The sequence below is a fragment of the Dermacentor albipictus genome, chromosome 1 (assembly GCF_038994185.2).
Source record: "Dermacentor albipictus isolate Rhodes 1998 colony chromosome 1, USDA_Dalb.pri_finalv2, whole genome shotgun sequence".
Taxonomy (NCBI): Eukaryota; Metazoa; Arthropoda; class Arachnida; order Ixodida; family Ixodidae; genus Dermacentor; species Dermacentor albipictus.
The window spans coordinates 378477583-378498939 of record NC_091821.1 but is presented as its reverse complement, the minus strand read 5'-3'; the positions used below and the strand labels follow the sequence as shown (position 1 = coordinate 378498939).

Genomic DNA, 21357 nt, shown 5'->3' with positions numbered 1-21357 from the left:
ATATTTTTTTGGGGTCGCCGTCAAGGAAGCGTTAAGAAATACTCGGTATATCTATAGGAGAAGACATTCTATATCTTTAGGCAAGAGAAACGCCTTTGGATAACGTATTGTAATAGTTCACAACGAAATTTTGTTACATTATGTAGTAGCATATTTAAATTTGATTTGAATTAAGCATCACAAAACATTTATAGCAACGAAGATCAAACAGCATTGTCAGCAGAATGTTTTATTTTTATGTACACGCACTAACGTTGGTTGACAAGATACACGTAACCGAGAACATAAAATAGAATATTCGACAACAATAATAATAGTACTGAATATAATATTCAACATCAGAATCAATGCTAGTGTAGAATTATGAGAAAAAGAGACGCTCAAGAGAACACAGCAGTGGTAAGATATCATGAGAAGCCAACAAAGACGCGAAGGACAACATAGGGGAAATTACTAGTGCTTACCGATTGAATTAAACAAATGATAAATTAATGGCAATGAAAGTCAGCGAAAGCAAACTTTTTTCAGCTTCAGCTTTTTTTTTCCCGAGTCTTTGTAATATGCGCGGCTCAAATTGGTCTTCAGTGAAATGTAGCTAGAACAATTAGAGAAGAGTTAGTCACTCAGGCAGGATGAGTAAAACGTCTTCATACATTTATAATAATACGTTACTGAGGGCAACCGCATTTTTATGCAACGTACAAATTGCCGCAACAAAAACGCTGGTGAGCAGGCCGGAAGAATTACTAGATGCATTACGATATGATTTGTTACGAGCAATGAGAGACGCCTCACCTCGCAAACAACGCTGTTCTTTGTCGGAACAAAGTTCATTCGGCCGATGTTATGCAGCCACTGCTTCTTGCGCAAGCCGTCACGCTTTCCTTGCGGTATCACAAAAACGGCATAACCATGCTCAGGCTTCTTGTTGCAGTTATATGCGCAACAGCAAGGCATAGCGCTAGCTTATACAGCAGGAAACACAGCTTTCAACGTTCGCTACGCCGAGCTAAAGCGCCGAGCCAGCCGTGCTGAGGAGGAAAATGGCGCGAACGAAAAAGAAAAACACAAGCAAAACTCAAGATCCGCGCGTTTCCAAGGGCAACGGCAGGGAGACCAATCGTCGTGCAGGAAAACGGGGGCAAAACTGGTTGCCGTGGGGGGGACGAGCAAGGGGCGAGGAGGAGGCGAGGAGGTCGCGCGGCGGCGGCAGAGTTCAAAGAGTGGCGGTACTTTCAAATTATCAAGGGACTTTAGTCATCACATCCATTCACCGGGCAAGCATGGCGGCTAAGCATCAGGGAGGCCCAGTGTAAACAAACCCGTACAACGAGCTTGCAGTGCGCGACGTAGTGATCAGGCTCGACGAAGGCCACTATTTCTTGGATAGTTCTGTTCCTCCGTGGGCAATCTTCCCGTGCACCCGGTAAGACTGCCAATAGCTTCGGCGATTTTACAGATCCCAACGCGCACCTACTGTTCACGGCGAAGTGCTGAAGAAACAACTTGTCCGGTGCTGCTTCTGCGAGTGCGCCGAGTTCCTCCACTCTGCGTGACTGCGAGCGTCACGAACATTACATTGTGTGGGCAAAAGGTAGACATCCTATATAGCTACGAAGCGAAGAGGTGGTACCGACGATGGATCTCGCTACCAACACAGTGAAGGAGACTTCGACAAACTGCAGATAAGTATATTTCTACTGTTTCATATTTAGCATAATAAGAGTGCACGGATTAAGTCACCTTCGTAGTAACGAACTGAATGTCCAGCAGTTTAAAGAAGGCAGTGAGAACCAATGAGTGTTCGTGCTTTTACGTGCAAGTGGGCCCGCGAAAATATGGAATAGATGAAGGTAACCTCCACTAACTTGGTAAGGCAACAGAAATTCATGAGTGACATTAAGCTAGAAAATTTATGGAAGAGTATCTTTATCCAAGTGAAATATCAATAGCAAGTACTGATATAAAGCAGGAAACTTATACAAAAATTTCATGGGTTGAACAGCACATGGAAGGCATTACCGAATCGTGATCGCCACGTTACCGATATCCTTGAAAAAAGTCTAGAATCATTGCATTCCACCGGTTATGCAATATGGGACATAAACCTGGAGGTTAACAAAGAAACTTGAGATGTCAAGGACTGTGTAGAAAGCGAAGTAACAAAAATTGTTGCAGATAGCATTAAGGCAGGAAGACAGTGGCGTAGTAAACCGTGGCAACTGATATGCTAGTTGAGATTAAAAAAGAAAGGAATCGGCAGGCAGGCCATGCACGTATTCGATCACTTGTTGCCAATTCATATCAGGTGATTACATAAGCATTACAGAATGAATGTCAAGGAGAGAGAACTACAGCCAAGGATGGTAGAAAATTGCGTAATGGGACAAGAATATGATGTTTGTAGGCATAGGATGCAATCAGCTCGTATAAGACGGGATTGTAGGGTGAGGCATTTGTTTTGCAGCGAACAAAAATAGGTTTGTGGTGCTGACAGTAGAGACTCGTGAAGGTGCAGGGCCACCTCAGCTGCTGGCACACTAATCAACATGACAATTGGCTCTGAAAAAGAAAACCCCAGTTTTGAAAAATAAAGCAATGTTGTCCCAACGCATTGTTTTACTATGCATACTACACTAGAGGCTTCCACATTTAAGGGCACTTGGTACTAATAGTGCAACGAGCATTTTTCTTTGTAAATAATGGTTTGTACGTGGCTGATTCATTCCAATACACTTTTTTGCAGCAAAACATTCTGCTGCTGGAGCCACTCAACCGCCTGGTGGCAGTAGGCGAGCGCCAGGCACGTGCTCTTGAGAGTGTGACAAAGGTCCAGAGGGCTGCTCCGCAACAGTAGTATCGGTGCCCTCACTGCTCTCCTGTCGAGCCCACAGAAGGCACCTTATAAAGGAGCTTTCAGTTTAATATTTTGTTTATTATTCAGGAACATGAATAAAATTATTGCAGTAAACATTGTGCTGTGCATATTAGGAGACTTATAACATGCACTTTGTGTCCCTTCAAAATAGGCAAAAACGTAAGACAACCTGTGCCGCTCTTGGACCATGTAAATAAAAAATACACTAATGCAGCATACACGTCATCATGCTGTTTGTTCTTTCTATGTGCAAGAATACAGTGCGTGTTCATTAGCCACAAGATGAACGGTGTGTGTAATTCACAATGAAGAAAGGAAACAGCAGGAGCTTAATAATGCTATCACCTATAGACTGTGCATATGACTGCAACACTCCCCAATTCAAATGTGCCATGCATTTACAAATTACATGCATGTTCGATACCACATATTCTTTAACATTGTCTTATAATTGCATGTACGATATTTCACACATCTTAAGCCCTTGCATAGCACACTTCTGATGTATCCATTTCATAGGCCAAATAATTGTACACTTTGTCCTTTTGTGTTGTATGAAAAGCAGCATCCTTTACAGTCGGATAAAACTTCAGAAGACAGGAGAGGCCCCACCCAGATGACCAAAGCGCAGCAGCCGATTGCCTACACGTCTAAAGAAATAGTCCCTCTCCAACGAGCAATATTAGTCTGTCTGGCGGCACGATATCAGTCTCGAGTGCGTGCCCATTGGTGCAGGCTTGTGTTCACCTGCCTTAAAGTGCAGATTCCGCAGCCTCCTAAAGTTGTATCCGACTATAGAAACACGTAATGCCTTGCACCAGTTGCATAGGCTTCTGCAATTTGATAGCACACAATGATCAGGAGCAGAAATCTATAAAGGCATCCAAGCAAAGCTGGCTGGCCACACTTCCATTATGAGGGGCTGAAAAAGGTCTCGCCAAATATTCCCATGACGTCCTTGAAAAAGAGGTGGTGTTTGGCACTTCTTTAGAATCAAAAACAGATTACACTGAATGTTGTGTAGCACGTCAAAACAAACTGAGATTGGTTATTTGCACAGCATGTAATGGGAGGTCGAGCTTCACATAGGAAACAAACTGCTCTGTCCAGTACAATTTTGAGGCCGGTATGGCACCTATTATGGCACCGGTATGGCACCTATTATGTCAACAGTATCTATATACAAATTACACTTTTCACAGGCCATTGATTTCACCATTATTTTTGTGTGATGGTTCTTTCAATCAGCGCTTGTATTACATGAGCAGGTGGATTTGAAAGCAAAGCTTTGTTTGCAAACCTTCCGACTTCCATAAGTGTGTGGCAAGGCACTGGCATGTTGTCGAATAGCTCACACTTCCTCGGTCCTGCACCAAAGAAGCCCAATGCTCTATTTTAAGTTGGATCGCACAACAATTCAACGGCACACAAAGGAGTGTAACACACACAGCAAAGCATTCTGCTGTGTGTATTTCTCTTTGTGCCCCGTCGAATTGTTGTGCAATTAAACTTCAAGCTTCTATACCAATACACCGTCTTCAACCTCACCAATGCTCTAGTTATTAGGCCACAATGGTGCACATATTTGAAATTTCCCAACACAAATTAGTTCTCCAAAAAATCACAAATGTTAAATTTTGCAACACAGCTGTATGTATGAACGTGCCATATTCTTTACCACTAAACTCACAGGAATCAAAGAGGCAAGCATTAACGAGCCTTGCTGCCGCCGTTACCATTATCATCATGACACCAATGGAAAGACAGTGCCACGTTTCAGTAAAGGGAGTGCTGGAGGGAAAGGTGTGACAGCGAGGGCTTACAATAAAAATAACAGTTACGAGACATGTTCAATGCCAACATATGCTGCATGTCGCTCAGCCTACTTTGGCAATGCGGCAAGTGTTTACTCGTTTGGGCATATCACGTTTTGTGTAGTTATTGCTCTAAAGCTGTACAAATGGTATATTTGCTCTGCAAGTTTTATTTTTATCATGGTAGGTTAAAGACCCACTTTTCATTGGCATCTGCACCACATTTCTCCCGATATGTAATAATGCCTTGGTGGTTCATGACATCTTCACGTACAGAGAGTTCTGCAGAGTATCGGATGTGCATTGTTCTAATGCTTAAGAATTAGAGCCCCATTATGAGACGAAAATATACAATTTATCCATCCAAAATAACGCCGCCCCCCCCCCCCAAAAAAAAAAAGAAGATGCACTGAACCTCTGGCACATGCATCGACAGTGAACAGAGCAAACAATCTGAAGTATTTTCTTCATGCAAGCCAACACACTAAGATTCTCAATGCATTTTCATTTCGCCACAAATGCATAGGCACAACCGGCTTGGCGCAACATCCACATCTCGCGCTGCAACAAATTGTGCAATGCCTCGCTGTTTCATAGTGCGGCCGATAGATTACACATGACCAAAATTCAGCATTGTGCATACTTAGTAACTTCACCAATGAAGAACCCCAAGTTCTTTATGAGATTAGGATTCATAGGTTACTTCACACAATTAGTGATATCCATTTATCTATTTATACTTAACCCCTTTCCCAAGAAAGTGAGCCATTTGGAAGGCACCCTGACAGATAAATAGAACAATCGACAAAAAGTGATCAACCAGCGAAAAAGTCTGTTAATCACAGTAACGCTGACATTGAAGGCGCCTTAATTCCTACGTACGTTCCTTCGACACACCCGACTACGTTCGTAATGTTCCCACGAAGTGGGAAGCATTCTTTTATATATGCCCGCTCCGCCGCAGTATTCTGGAAAGCTAGCCACCGCTTACGCACTGCCGCATCGATAAGCGCGTCAGACACATCTCTGACACAGTGGCTAACAGTAGTTTGATGGCGTCCGATGTAACGCTTGGCGCCGACGCTTCCCTGAAAACTCCCAGTCCCGTAGAAACGGAGGGCACAGATGACTTGCTCTAAGACGGTGAGCGAATGAAGCCCGCCACGCTGTCACCGCAGACGAGAGTCTTCGCCTCGCTCGTCACACAGCCAGCACACTGATGTCTTCGACAGGCGAAAATGACGCTGAAACTCCCCGCCGGTCATGCAGGTGAACGGGTCCGGACGGTCATACTGACGCTTGCTGCCGCTGGATGCAATGCCGCTGCCGCTGCTGCTGCCGCCGCCATGTTCCCGAGTTGAACTCGGAGGGGGTTTCGCGATGTACGAGTTTAGCACGAGTTCGCCTGTCAATCAAAACCAGAGGTCACGCCCCGCGCGAGGCATGTAACTATTGCGCGCGCACCCACTACAGTTGGGCCACGCCCAACTTATCTGCCGGCAACAGCGACGCGGTGTCGAGCTGAGAGGCATCAACAATCTTGACCGCCGACATAAAACACGCACAACGCACTGTCATCGGTGATGTACTGAGCACCACTATCGAAAACAAAGCGTTGACTGTCGCTGGCACACATCTTCTCGGGCTGAGATGGCCGCACAACACGGTTTCATTGCCTGCATTGCGGCGCGTAGCGCACAGTAAATAATTATCGGCACGTCACTGTAGGTGCTTGCAAGGCGTCGAGGGGGACGACGATGCTGAGGAGGGCTTATTGCAGCAGTCGTTTCAGATAGCTGCTCTGTCATCGGTGATGAAACGGAGCCACAACGTCGTAAACACGATCAGCGTCCGAGAATCGCTCGCTCTTCTAGGCCCAGTGCAATGACATTTCTTCATCACAAGCACTGCGCACTCAACAGTTCCAACACATCTCTCCGTTCGAAATCTGATTTCATAACTGCACACAAGAGTCCTCACCTGCCAAAATGCGAGTGCTGCGGTGTCGTTACGATATCCATCTGCGATCGCTGCTGGCTCCAGCAGAGGTAATCCGCAAGCACCTTCGACTGCACAACACACTCATATACTGCGTACGTGCGCTCAGAGGCGCCTTCACTGGGCAAGCGATGACAAGCGATGAATTCTGTCGCTGGGGAAGCACCCACGTTTCGCAATGTATCGCAAAGGCTTCGCGCACAAAGATAAACTGGTACATTTTCACTGAACTGCGACACTACGCACTCTAAAATAACATACCGCCATTTTACAGCGACAGCTGTTGTGTCGTTTTTAGTTGGTAAAGCGGGGGCCTTAATAGCCTAGTGAAGCGCCTGCGATGAACAGCCGTACCGCGGCGCTGCGTTTCTATTCCCCTAATAGAGAAAGAGTGGCCATGACCCTCCAAGGATCATGACCGACTTTATTGAGAATAGCACTGCAGCGCCCCTAGGCGACTTATCACCGTATGAACGCCCTCGTGCGTGCGACCCGTTTCAATGTACCGCTTCTAAGCTTTCGCCTCCCTGTCGCCACTCACGGCAAGATGTGCAAAATTTAATAATTTGCTCGATCTCCGTTTATCATCACAAATTTCTAGCATTGAAAACGAAAAACAGATACCTAAAGAAATAAAAAATGTGCGTTATTTTATTTGTCGCATTTTAACGTATTCGTTTGAGTGAAAGTGTAGGTGCAAGAATGCGCCGCATGTACCCCGTTCGCATTCGATGGAGGATAGATAGATAGCGCCCGAAAGATGAGGCACGCCCTTGACGCGCCCGGGAAAGGCGTGGCAAACGGCTCACGGCAAGTGTGCTGACAGACAGCGGGGCAGTCACGGTATCGCTAAGTTGCGATAATCCGTTGATAACAATACGCGGCGCTGGCGCGTTTCGTTGTGCAGCCTTCTGCGCTTGAAACGTGGAAGCAGCGTGCCGCGCAGGGTGCGCTCATGTTGTCATACGCGACTTTCTGTCTACATATTTTTTGCCTGCACCTTCGGCCCGTTGCGCGCTATCTCCGTTCACTGACTGCCGTCGAGCAAACTCGGGCAAAACTCGGGTGAACGAGAAACTCGGGGCATCCTGCATAGCACCCCAGGTCGCTTTTACATCAGAGCTAATCGCAATCACGTGAGTTGGAAAATGGCTGCTGAAGGATATACGCGCGAGCTGAGCGGAGTTTTTCCAAGAGGTTCACAGGAGCTAACGCAATTAAATTTAGAAGCTGAAAGCGAACGAAATTGTTGAGGGGGTCCTGGTCAACGACAAACAAAACACTTACGAAGGCAATAACTTTCTGAATACATTCCCGATTTCGTGTCAACAAAATACACACGACAAACGCTACTAGAGTCAGGTTTGTTCTATGTAAGTTCGAACGCCGCGGCAAATGTTTGAGAAATACATAAAGTTTCTTGCTCTTCGTCTCGCTTCACATAGTAGTAAAATATCGCGAGACCAGCTGTACACTATGAGCGCGACACAGAACGCTGTTTTGAAATCGGTCGTATAGAAGAAGACCAAACCCAATGAAAAGAGCATCTATCGACGATCAGACACAGCAAGCATTGGTTAAGGAACATCAAGGAAGCTGAAAGATTTAAGTATAGGAAGCTGATAAGCATAATACATTCTTTAGGAAAACGCTCCGCGTGAAAGCCGATGAACGAGAAAAATAAAGCAATAAAAATAGATAAGAATGGAGTATTCCGATTAACAGAGAACGCCAAGCGAAAGCTGTCGCATCCTCAGGGCGTAAATAAAAATAAACGGAGCTTTCATCCTCAGAAGAAGGACAACTGTTTACTTTCCGTTGCTTAAAGTTCTTCAACTATAGCGGCCCAGCAGCATCGCGTATAACGTTCGGGTACTGCTGCTCAAAAGTCTGCAATCATAAATTGGAAAGAGAAAGCCCGACGCAAAACGTGGCGTTCCTTGACTTCGCCGCTGCATCTGGTCCAACAGCGGCAGCAACAACTTTATTTTTCCCAGGACCGTTGTTTGAACAGAAAGGCGGCGCGTTGAACTCGGCCAGAATATCCAGTGCTTATCTTCGCCGCGACAGATGCCATCGGGCGTGCGATTGCGGGGAACGTTTTCCTCCCGCTTCCAGCAGCGTGTCTGCTATCCGTTCGATAAGCCGCTCAATTCGAACAAGATGGGACTCGAACAAATAATGTCTCCACGAGCGGCGGTGGCAACATGGGAGGAGAAGACAGCGGTGGCGGGCGTTATTCGAGTATGAAGACGGTGGGATGAAAAGGAAAAAAAAAGTACAAGCATGTGGCGATCGACACGTCGCCCTCCCCCCTCCCTTCCCCCCCCCACACACTTGTTCGTTTCTTCCTTCCTTCCGTTTTCCCTCCTCCTGCACGACTAGTTTTATTCCCCATGCCAACCACAAAGGAGCTTTCCCTCAGAAGGAAGTGTTATAGGAAGGGACACTCTCCCCACGAGGAAGTTTGCACAAAAGCATAAGGAGCAGGAAAGACGCGGAGAAAGACGCGGAGGAAAGAAAACGAGCCCGAGTATCCACGGGGAGATAGATGGGAGTCCGCGAAGCGGTTTCAGAATGTGGCGAAGTGACGGAGGGGGAAGGCCCTGCCGCGGCGCGAGCTCGAACATCTCGGGGTGGCTTCTCGGCTGCGCGCTCACGCCTTCCGAGCTGCTTTGGTGGTGGTCGCCGGACTGGAGCCGCGGCTACACTCGCCGCTGCATAAACGAAGAAAGCTGCGCCTTCGAGGGGCGAGAAGAGAGAGCGAGACGGGGGCGCCCAGCAGCGTCCAAGGCTTATCCAAGGCCTCGGCAGCGCGACGCAACGGCCGCCGAGCTGTATACGTCCGAGCCACGACGCGCACTGGCTGCGTGCGTGCGTGCTTGCTCGCTCGCTTGCCCGCTTGGGCTGGAAATATTGTCGTCGTACACGACGACGTCGGTCCAAGCAAAGCAGCGCGAGGCCGCGGATATATATATATATATATATATATATATATACACGTTCGGTGGGATTGTGGCGTCGCCGAGGGCGTCGGAGCAGCGCGGCGTTTGCCGCGTGCGCACAACAAAAGGGCAGCGCTCGCAACTTTCCGACGCTTCGGAGGGGCCGTTCTTTATGGCCTCGGCGGGCGCGCGCCAGTGCGGCGCCTTAAGGAAATTAAACAAGGAAAGACGTACGAGCCAGAGTAAATGTAAAAAGAGTACGGGGATGTGGAGAGGATGGGGCGCAGAGCTAGAGCCACGGACCCGCTCCGCTGCGGAGCGGGTGGGAAAGGAAGAAGTCGGGACTGCGCCGCTACAAGTGGAGCTCGACGCGCTCCCGAACAATGCGGTGCGGCGATCTGGTTGCGCTACGTGGACGCAGGGTGGCAGCCTTTTCTTGACTCTTGTTGAAGCGGGGAGAGAGAGAGAGAGAGAGAGAGAGAGAGAGAGAGAGAGAGAGAGTAAAATAAGATTTCTGGGGGAAGAAAGGAAGAAAAGAAAAAAAAATATGTTATGGCGCCTATGAGCTGTGTTTGGCGCGGCGGCGTCAGCCTCTATGGCGCACGAGGAGTGCTCGTACCCACTGCGAATAATGACGCGCTTTTGCTCGAAAGTCACCGTTCCCTCCCAGCCGAGATTTTCTGCGTTGGAGATCTAGCGGTGACGTATGGATTCTCTGTTCACAGGATGATGTGGCCCTAACAGGGATGAGGATCAAAGTTTTGATTTGATCCCGCTTCGCTATAGTGTTGTATGCCTGGAACCCGATCTCGACTGAGCACATTTCAGGAAAAGCAAATGTCAGGAAAAGCGTATTTGTATTTTTTTTATCACACTAAAATATGTGGTGGCCGGATGATGGTAGCAAAGTGTTGGGGTAAGCGACCTTCTAATCGGGACATTCAATAAAACTTGGTGCTGGGCTAGTTGGTGATGCATTCTTTAAAACTAATAGTAGCGCTAAAAAGGAAAGGACACACGAAGAAAAGACGACACGATGACGAAGAAACGCTACTGACAACTGGTTTATTTTTCGCAAGAATTCTATATTTCAAAGAATCGCAACACATGAGATTCTTTTAAACAGAATTAGAATATAGAATATAGAATATATTAATATATATATATATATATATATATATATATATATATATAGAATATAGAATATAGAATATAGAATTCTTGCGAAAAATAAACCAGTTGTCAGTAGCGTTTCTTCGTCGTCGTGTCGTCTTTTCTTCGTGTGTCCGTTCCTTTTTAGCGCTACCATTAGTTTTAAAAAAAAGGGACATTCAACTTTCGAGGAAACCGCGCGAATGAAAGATCTTTTGCAAACCTGTGACCGACAACCATCCAGACACCAGACATGAATTCAAATCGTCCCATCATATAGATTAACAGCTTTAATGAAGAAGCGCCAAGAACCGGCATTCCTGCAGCACAGATCAACAAGCTCTGCATCACCGTGCCACCTGCTACAAAGCGCTCGCGCTTTCATACTAATGAGAGTGCAAGAGTGCCTGGAGCCCGTGCACTCTAAGGCGTCAAATCAAAACACAAAGTGGTGCGCGCTACACTGTCAGATGCAGGACGAGAGTGCTACAGTCCGATTAGTGCAGAAAGTGAGCCAGATAAATGGGAAATCTTGCTTCGCAATTGCGGTCACCCCTTCGCTCTCTGGACCATTACCGAACCTAGGTATTCGACTACACTTCGCAACGAATGCTCCAATTTGTGTTCTCTGTTCTTCGCCCGCAGAGTGCAGGCACCGCCCGAAGGGTTAGGTTTGTCGCCACTTACAGCTGTTCCCGCGGTGCCTACACCTGCTGAAATGTTATGCACGTGTGGAGGTTCTATAACAAAACGCAAAATAAGGCCTTAGAATGATCAGCACATGCCCACTTGGCGTGCAAAAATGCAAGCTGCTTCAATAGCACCAGTTTGTACTCAGCCGTATGAAAGTGCTTGGCATTCTTTAGGCGGTCGTTTTGGGTGATTGGTCTTTTTTGGGGAGGAAGATTCCGGAACGTTGAGTGACGCTCAAAATGCCACTGCGCGAAACGAAAATAGTCTTGAGATTTTCACATAAGCGTCATTTTCAAGGCACGTGTTTCGTATGACGTGCTAGTTAGATATATACTGCAGCGGGTTATGTCCGACAAGAGGTTTAAACAGCTTATGTTAAGCTATGCGGGATACTTCTCAGTGTTGTTGACGTTGTCCTGAATAAACCTGCCTGTTCGTTGTTACGATCCGCCTGCGGGGATGGTGACCTTCTAGCCTCTCCTGCACCACTGCGACGAATCGCTTCGTGAAGCTAACGATGCGTCTCCCTCGGACAGACATGCGGCGCCAGAAAGGCGAGACACGTTTGGCGGGTCGAGTGTTGTTTATTGGTTCACTGTCGCCGTCACGGACCAATGGGAGCAAGAAACTCCTGGAAAAGGGTGTTCTACGGCGTTTACTCACTGACTCCGGTAAACGTCATGGTGGTTTGACAGACATTCCATCTAACTGCTCGATCATCCTAGGAACCAAGACGCGCCACCATGAGTCAAACGTGACAATCCCTGTCTACGAAGCTCCGCTCCTTTCTCTGTGTTCAGTGAACAAAGGTGCGGGAGTGATAATAATAATAATATTTGGGGTTTTACGTGCCAAAACCACTTTCTGATTATGAGGCACGCCGTAGTGGAGGACTCCGGAAATTTTGACCACCTGGGGCTCTTTAACGTGCACCTAAATCTAAGCACACGGGTGTTTTGGCATTTCGCCCCCATCGAAATGCGGCCGCCGTGGCCGGGATTCGATCCAGTGACCTCGTACTCAGCAGCCCAACACCATAGCCACTGAGTAACCACGGCGGGTGCGGGAGTGATTAGAGAGTTTTAGTATTGGGGACGCAAGGCGTTGGGGCCCCAAGCGCTTGGGTGCGTTTGCGTTTGCGTACGCAAGCAGAAACGTGTTATAGGTTAACGGCCCCAAACGCAAACCGCAATGAGGTCGCATGCGCTCGCAGCACCACCAACGTCTGATCGTTGCTGCGTTATCATGTTATAAAATATGAAATGAAGCATATGAAGTAAAGTATAATAAACTATTTTGATTAGAAGCAGTTAATAGAGAGGTTTACAGCGTCCGGTAATCGGGTAAACGCAGGCTGGGGCGTTGGGGCGGAGCCATGAACTAGAGCGGCCTGCATGGTGCTGCCACCTGGTGGCGCAAAGCTCAAACAGACAAAAACGGCTAATATTGCAGTAACCAAGTGTATTTTACTTTGCTGCGGGTATAAATTTTTGGCAGCAACACAATTAAGCCAGTGCCGATAATTTACACCAGCAGCGAAGTAGAATAGACTTGGTTACAGCAATATTAGCTGCTTTTATCTATTTGAGCTTTGCGCCGCCAGGTGGATGCACCAAGCAGGACGCTCCCATTTATGGCTCCGCCCCAACACCCCAACTGCGTTTATCCGAATACCAGACACGCTAAACCTCTCTAATGCACATAAAAACGACCTCTGTCGACACTTGGCGAAAGATTTATTAGATTATCTACCCGCTAGCTACTCGTAAGTTCTCCTACACCGCAAGAGTCACGTGGGTAACCTGACTTCTTAGGGGCAGCGATGTTTTCGGCCGCTCCAACAACCCAAGGACGCAAGTAGAAGTAGCGGTCTGCGCATGCGCAGTAACGTCGCCCCTAGTTCTTGCGTATGCAAGCCGCTTGCGTCCCCAACACTAAAACTCCCTATTGTGCGAACTCTCGCCCTAAACGCGGGTCCTTCGACGGCTTAGGACGCTATGGTTGGACGAAGGTGGGACGGCATATTTCCCTGTCCTAGGGATCTAGGGAGGATAGAGGGCGTTTAAGCAGACTTTTTCGGCTCCTCAGTGTGCTTCATTCAGTCATGCTACATTGAGGAGACGTTACATTCTCCACTCCTCATGTAGATATTGTAAATAAACCCAGTACCTCTCGTTCTCGATGAGAACATATTCCTCTCTTCAAGAACGCTATTTTCTTCCTGTTCATTGATGTGCTTATTTCCGTACGAATGGGATGCTTAAGGCACTGTCAATGTAGCCGATGTAAGAGCTGCTGGCGTGAGACCTATATAACCATGCGCTTTCACATGCGCCAGAAGCAACCTCTTTCCAGTGAGAGAAGAAAGAGATGGCGCAAGAAAAGGCTCAGTATACTGAGACTTGCGCTCCCAAGGCGCCATACAGAACTGTTAGGAATGGCCACATAGCCCCCAGCCGATGACCAAGAAGAAAAAGGAAGGAAAGAAAATAGCACAGCACTGCCGCGATGTTTTTGGAGCTTGCGAGCTGCGAGGTCATCATTGCTCATGCGTCATCATCTCACTCATTGGTCGGTATTCTAAATGTGCCTACTAGCAGAAGAATGAATGATTGCCTCTGTGAACTACACTTGAGAGAGTGTAGTTGCTCAATCTTCCCCATTTCCCATTATAGGGAAGAAAACCCGGACCCTATACTCGCCGTCTTTCCGTTTCCATCTTTCTCATCGCTGCTGTGGAAAGAGGAGAGACAGTGCCGTACAGCGCGATTACACGTAGGTGCGAAATGTTGCGCTCGCTCGTTCGTCACGGCACGTCCGCTGGGGTCGGATCTGGCGTTGTCCGAGCCCTTCCACAGTAACACGGAGCGACGTGGCTGACGCCTCGGGAAGCCATCGATCTGATTATTGCGTGCTCAGAAGCGCGAAAAAAGAAAAAGAAAGCAAGGCCCGCTTCATCCCAGAGATAGCTATCCTATGCTGTTTGGTTTCGGACACGCGTGGTGGTCACGACAAACCTGTCACGCTGCGAACTATTATTTGTCATAACGCAGTCGGCGGAGAAGGACACGCATACGCTCACTTGGCACGTTATTCCTCGCCGCACGCGAGTGCAGGGGTGGGTTTAGGAGGAGGAGAGAACGACCACTCCCCTTCGTTTTTACCTACCCGACTGTTTGCGTTACAAAAGAGAAAATAGATTGTAATCTGCAAGATTTAAGAACTAAGAGTATTCCCTTTGGCAGCTACTGGTGGGGTGCCTTCATAAGCACATAGAGTCCATTTGAGAATCGCCTATATACGTCCGGATTTTTTTGGTCGCTGATTCTCGTCCAACTGTTTATCGTTGTTAAATATTAAGCACGTCACTGACATAGATAAAACCTAAACTAAAATTTATTTTTATTTTGACCTTGGCCAATGAACTGTTTCATCTTTAACGATGTTTTTGCCTGACGAGACGGCATTCCGTCGAACACTTGAAAGTGCTTGTCGTATTCCTTTTTCTTTTTTTTTTCTTTTGCTGTATGGATAATGATAGTTGAAAATAACATATTGTTGCATTCTTCCACTGCGAACAAATGTATTGCTACGAGCGCCTTGATGTGACTAGTGTTCAAATTAGATTGCACAATATTTGATTACTTAGGGAAACATTCTCGGGTTCAAGGTTTTTCAAATGAGCATTAGAATAATGGCAAAGCTTCCGATAAGGTGCATAATTACGTCACTTCCAAAATAGTTTCCACATATACCGTAAGAACGCATAGGATATATATGTATTGCCCCCATACGCGTATAGTGTAAGATGTTGCGCACTGATGCCTGGCTGCCAATAATCAACCTACAACTCGTGAGTCGACGGCCAAACAAAACACAATGCTACATGCACTTGTTGTTGCTTAAGAGCTTTGAATAATCTGAAGGTTTACATGCTAGTGTGGTGGAGCACTCGCAAAGGACTGCTCTCCTCTTCTCCAACCACTCCCTCCCCCTGTGATGGCTGCGGGGGAGTAGGATGGAAGTCGCCTTTCACGCTAGCGCTCTCACCGCTGGAGATAGCAACATATCGCGAGTCGGTTTTTATGCGTAACCACCTGTAAACTGCTGCAGATACGCTGGCTAACGGCTCTGCTCTCGACAGAATTACGTCATGAAGCAGCAAACGCTACCTAAATATCTTCACCATCACAAATACACGCCTTCAAGCGCAGCGTTACTTTCACAAAGTTTACAGCTTTCTAAAAGCGTTCTCCTATTCGCTTACACTGACAAATCATCGTCGTCGACGGTTCCCCACCCACCGTTTGTGGACAGGTAACAGTAGCGGACGGCTCACTCACTGGCCCAGGCTCCCCCGCAGTTGACTTCTTTGAGGACGCACTCGGGGTCCGGCTCCAGCCTGCGGCCTCCCGGCCAGTCGACGCGCCCGATCCAGGACCGCGAAGAGCCGCGGTCCGAGACCTGGTAGGCTCCACTGCGCAGCGGCTGGGCCGCGTCGCGGAACTCCGTCTCGCGCACGGACACGAAGCCCCGGGCCCCGGGGCTGTAGTCCAGCAGCACGGCTTTGCTCTGGACCTGCGGCACCCACGCACACACACACACGGATTCGATGTGCAAGCACGCACACACTCTATGCAAAGGTCGCCAGGTTTTAACATCTTTGCGCACAACCCCATCCTTGTTTCTTTTTTTTTCGAAAGGAAATATGCCATTGAGAGTGTGGCTGGTACCGTCACTGGGTCCTGTTGAACGAGAAGTCGAAGCAGCACCAGCCACAAGCGTGCCGAAATTTATTCTTCTCATTGTTGTGTATACCCCTTTATTAATTATTATTATTATTATTATTATTATTATTATTATTTGTTGTTGTTGTTTATGAGACGTTGTCGCCTTTGACTGGCGCCGGCTACTGCGTTTCACATAGAGATATCAAAAAGAAATCACTAAAGCGCACTAAAACTAAAAGTCAATGCTAAAGCACAGTAACACAAAGTCCAGTCACATAAGTACACTAAAGTAAATACCATGTCCGGTCACATAGCTACACTAAAATCAGGGCACATAAGAAAACACTGATTAGATTCTCACGAAGGTACATGAATCCAGGTATTGAATGGGCCAAAGTCGAGTCAAATTAAATACATAGAGAGAGCTGATCATAGATAAAAACTCTACTCAATAGTTTCCGACAATATTGCTCGCTTCTAGAAACTTTTGGAGGGCCATTAACGCTCGTCTTTGCAATGGATATGTTGGACATGCACTTAACGTCTTCCTGAGGCTGAAGGGCCTGCGGCCCAATGCCATAAAATTACGTCATAAACGTATCTGGATGTCGTGTCGCGGACATCTTAACAGAAGATGTCCTATATCCTCCTCGCTGTGGCCATAAACTCATATGACTCTCAGCTCTTTAATGTTTTTAAAGTTTTTTGTATACGTAATACCGAGCCGCAGGCGATGAGTCAGCGTTTAAAAGACTAGTTGTATTCAGTATGGACAGGATATTAGGTTGAAGCGAGGGGTCCACGTAAAATAAATCTGAATATTTCGAGTTCCGATAAAACCATGTTGCTCTGCAACCCCGGGCTGGGATCTGTCTTAGCATGTGCTGCAATTCACCTTGTGTTGGAGGGAGTCCAGGGGTGGCTTGCACGAACATTTAGTAACTAAAATAATAAAGAATTAACTAAATAATAACGCGTTCTTAAGAGTTTCCTAGACAACGTAGTCCGCACTAGAACGCGTTCTTAAATTTGGTATTATCTTCATTATTAAATATTCGTGCAAGCTGTCCCAGATGTGACGTTGTTAACATGCGCATATCCAGCTGCCTCGACCGCTGTAAAATTGCCAGGAATATTGTAGTGGCCAAGTAATCATTGGAGCATTATTGTGTGGTTCTCTTCACTTGCTTTTGTGAATTCCTTTAGTGTCTCGTAAACTAACACCATGTTTTGCGAATTGTATACTTCTTGTTATGACGAGGTAGTAAAGGCATTATGGCACCACTTTAGCGGCTGTGTTAGCAGGTCTTTCTTCTATAACGTTTACTATAAGTAAATCTTAAGGCAGGAAATTGAGAAGATAACAGTTGTTTACTTGAGAAATATTACAAAAACGTAATCCGTCAGGTAAGTGCCAGAAAAAAGAAAAGGAAAACTCGCTGCCTAATCACGTACATTACTATATGGGTTCAGAATTTACGTTCGCAGGTACTACAGCAAAACCAATCACTTCCCGCCTGCGCGCCTATACAGCATAAAACTTAGGCTGTGTTCTGATGGCAACTTTGTTTCGTAAGTTTTTGTACTGGAGTGTACGTAAGACGTAAACCTGTCTCATTTTCTTTTTTCGTTATCATTGATTCGCATGATCTAAACTTCTAGCATGACTCACCTGTCCCCGAGCGTCAGCCCGACTGGGCGATGTCGGCAGACTGGGGTAAGTGCCGTTGATGAAGAAGGACTCAGTGGGCAGAGCAGCAGCTCCATTCGACGGTTTCGACTTCGACGACCGCCAGAGGGCAGTGATGAGGAGCGACACGGCGTTGAAGTAACGAAAGGCCGCGTAGACTTCACTCTGTAAGCGAAGATAACCAGGCGAGACAAGTGTGTGAACGCGTTGCTTTGATGAAAAAATGGAGTAAAATCAGCGCAAATGACTACAACCTCTGTTTACTGTCGTTTCGATTCACCTAAAGAATATAGGTACTAGTGTTCAGCTTTTCCAAAGGGTTTAAATTGGGGATGTCGTTGCTGCACTGAAGAGCTGCGAAGAACGGTGCACAATTTGACATCCCGAATTAAGCGAAGAGAGCGCAAAAGAGTTTTGCTTTGCCACATTTATGATAAACCATTATTGGTATCAACAAATGGTACCAAGCTTGGCTGGTCAAGTTTGGCGTGATTACGTGAACGGTAAGCTAAAGCAATAACAACAGGACACGCGTGCCTTTTTACACCTAAACGCACAATAGAAGCAAGTCGTATGTTATCCTCTTCAGTACTATAGCTACCAGAAGTAAGAATTAGGCGCAAGTGTGAGAAGATGGACATTACCCTTGTAACGTAGCATGAAAGCCGAAGAAACACACACACCGCGATCGATCAGTTAACTTAAAATAAAACTTTAATTTTTCGTTTTGCTTTTTATCTTGTTTGTATTAGGTATTTGTGCAGAGCTGCATCTTTTACTGGAGTAGTGGGCTTGTCTCATTGTAAGCAAAGTATCTTAATTAATCTGGGCGTCCATCCTCATTCGCTGAGAAAGTAGGTGGGCGTCTAGCGCGCAAACACAAGGAGCACAAATATCACATAATATGGGGAAATATCTGCACCAATAGTAAGTATGCGTGGTTTAGGCCACTGTCCGACACAAAAGAACGAGAAAACAGTTACGGCCAGTACCCATCTGACTATGACTGTCGACGTCGATGCGATTAGAATTCCAGCAAAATAACAACACACCGTATTGCTGTAGCCACGTTTAGTATTTGAAATATTGTAGAAGCCATTCTGAGATTTCCCTTTCCACGGCTATATGCGACACAAGCTGTATCCGCTCCTGGCCCACTTTTTTATGGTATTCGCTTGCCGAGGTCGCCCATGAGCATGAAGAAATCAAAGCGGCTGTATGACAACGACGACGAAGTGACAAAGATTGAATGACGATAAAGGAACGACAAAAGTGGTATGTCGAAGGCGTCATTAGGACATTGAGTTGACAATTCTGAAATAATGACGCTGGCATAACGACGAGTGTGGGACAACCACGGCACCGGGAAAACGAGTGGAGACGAGTGTGGGACGAGGACCAGGTGACGAAGCTGGAATGACGGTAATGGCGCGACCACGACGGCAACATCACAACGAACCTATGACGGCGACTATCTGACGACAACGCTATGTCGGCGACGGCATGAAATTATGGGGTTTTACGTGCCAAAACCCCTTTCTGATTATGAGGCACGCCGTAGTGGAGGACTCCGGAAATTTCGACCACCTGGGGTTCTTTAACGTGCCCCTAGACCTAAGCACACGGGTGTTTTCGCATTTCGCCCCCATCGAAATGCGGCCGCCGTGGCCGGGATTCGATCCCGAGACCTCGTGCTCAGCAGCCTAACACCTTAGCCACTGAGCAACCACGGCGGGTCGGCGACGGCATGACAATGGCGGCATATTCACGATTTAATGATGACAGCGTGATTACACTGGAATGAGGAAAAAGAAATAACATCAGTGGAAGGACGAAGACCATTTGACGATGAACGCACGACGACAATGGATTAATGTTTCTTAAGTGATGACGGTGGTAAATATAAGTGAGACGAAGATGGCATGAACATCATAGTGTAACAACAATGCGACAACTAGAGTCAGATGACCAAGTTAGAATGACGACAATGAAACGACCACGATGGTATCGAAACGATGGTATGACAACGAATGTATGACGAAAAATTGGCTGAGGTTTAAGTGTTGTAAACCTAGTTATCACGAGCGAAGTGCCTGTCTTGGTTTTGCAAAAAATATGCAGAATGTTTCATTAAAGTTAGGCCACAGTCTTTCACGCACGTTACTCACGCTGCCGAACGGGTTGTCCGTAAAGTCGTGGTGAAACCTGGCCGTCGCCGTCCAGCATGCCGCCAGCCGAAGGCTGTGGTTGTTCAAACGATCGTTGTGGGTGCCGTTGTTTGCATCCACGGCTTCGTCTGCTTGTTCGTGTTGCTGAACGACGGCAGCGGTCGCAGTAGCTTCGATCTTGGCACGCTTCCGCGCTTGGTAAGCTTCCTTATAACACTTTAATCTTGCCTCCCTTTGCTCCTGTGCTTCAGCAGGCAACTTTACCTTTACTTGATATTTCGCAGCCTGCCGTCTAGCTATACCTACTGGATGATTGGATTCAGCCTGTCGCTTCCGCTGAAGCCCACGCACAGACGGCCAAGCCGGCGCACCATCAATGGCGAGACTCAGTGCCTGCGAAGCAGCCGTTAAACACTCACCCAGTCACGTGGTACCGCAGCGGTGAGGCTCCCAGCGAGTGCAGTGCAGCTGCGACGCCTTGCCGCAGCGGATCATGTGGCATGACGTCACATCTGCCACAATTGCGCTCCGGCGGCTCAAGGTCATTGCGACGCGATGGATGTGGGACGATGGATGTGGAAAACCTTGCAAGACATGCCGTAGTAGAGCTTTCGACCTAATATATAATAACGATTGTATGACCACAAAGGAATGACGACGATGACATGCCAACGGTCTGAGGACAGTGGGATGACAACGAGTCAGGCACGTACCCAGGGGGGGGGCCGGGGGGGCCCGGGCCCCCCCCGAAATCATGTGGCATACCCCCCCCCCCCTCCCCACCCATGCCACCACTCCTCACACATTCCTAATGCGCCGCCAGATCAATGTTGAGACTTGGCAGCTGTTCATCGATTAGCATTATGCTGCCTTTTTCACTCCTTTCAGATGGCGGTAGTTATCGGCATCTCTTGTAATGTGAAGGACAGTTGTCTCATAAATTCCGCACCCGCGCGATTAACTCGAGATGCGTTCAGTTGTCACCATCTATTCAACCGTCACGCGCATAGCTGTTGCTTTTGTTAGTTCAACCTTCTTTGTCTAGGCTGATCCTGGGACCAGGAGAGGGATGCGGCTGTTACCCAGCTGGTCTGTACTCTCATGGAACGAGTTGCGGCAGGAGAAAACGCCAATTCCGTTTAACTTATCCCTTTGCTTCATTGTTTCCTTGAGTTACGGCTCGCCGCGACGCTGGCAGATGCCCGGAATCATATACACGTGATATGGGTTAGATAAGGTGGGAAATAAAATAATGTGAAAGAGCGTCCATCATGAAGCCCTGCAATAAC

General features: G+C 47.2%; 1 protein-coding gene across 2 annotated transcripts in view; it reads right to left on the bottom strand.

Annotated features, from left to right (window-relative positions):
* Window positions 1-21357, bottom strand: part of LOC135900257 (retinal guanylyl cyclase 1-like) — a 223465-nt gene that overhangs the window by 111003 nt on the left and 91105 nt on the right. For both annotated transcript variants that reach the window (XM_070531931.1, XM_065429687.2), the window contains exons 3-4: window positions 17883-18065; window positions 15824-16058 (exon numbers count right to left, since the gene is read on the bottom strand). In XM_070531931.1, the coding sequence (XP_070388032.1) occupies window positions 15824-16058; window positions 17883-18065 (418 nt within the window). The remainder of the gene's footprint in view (window positions 1-15823; window positions 16059-17882; window positions 18066-21357) is intronic.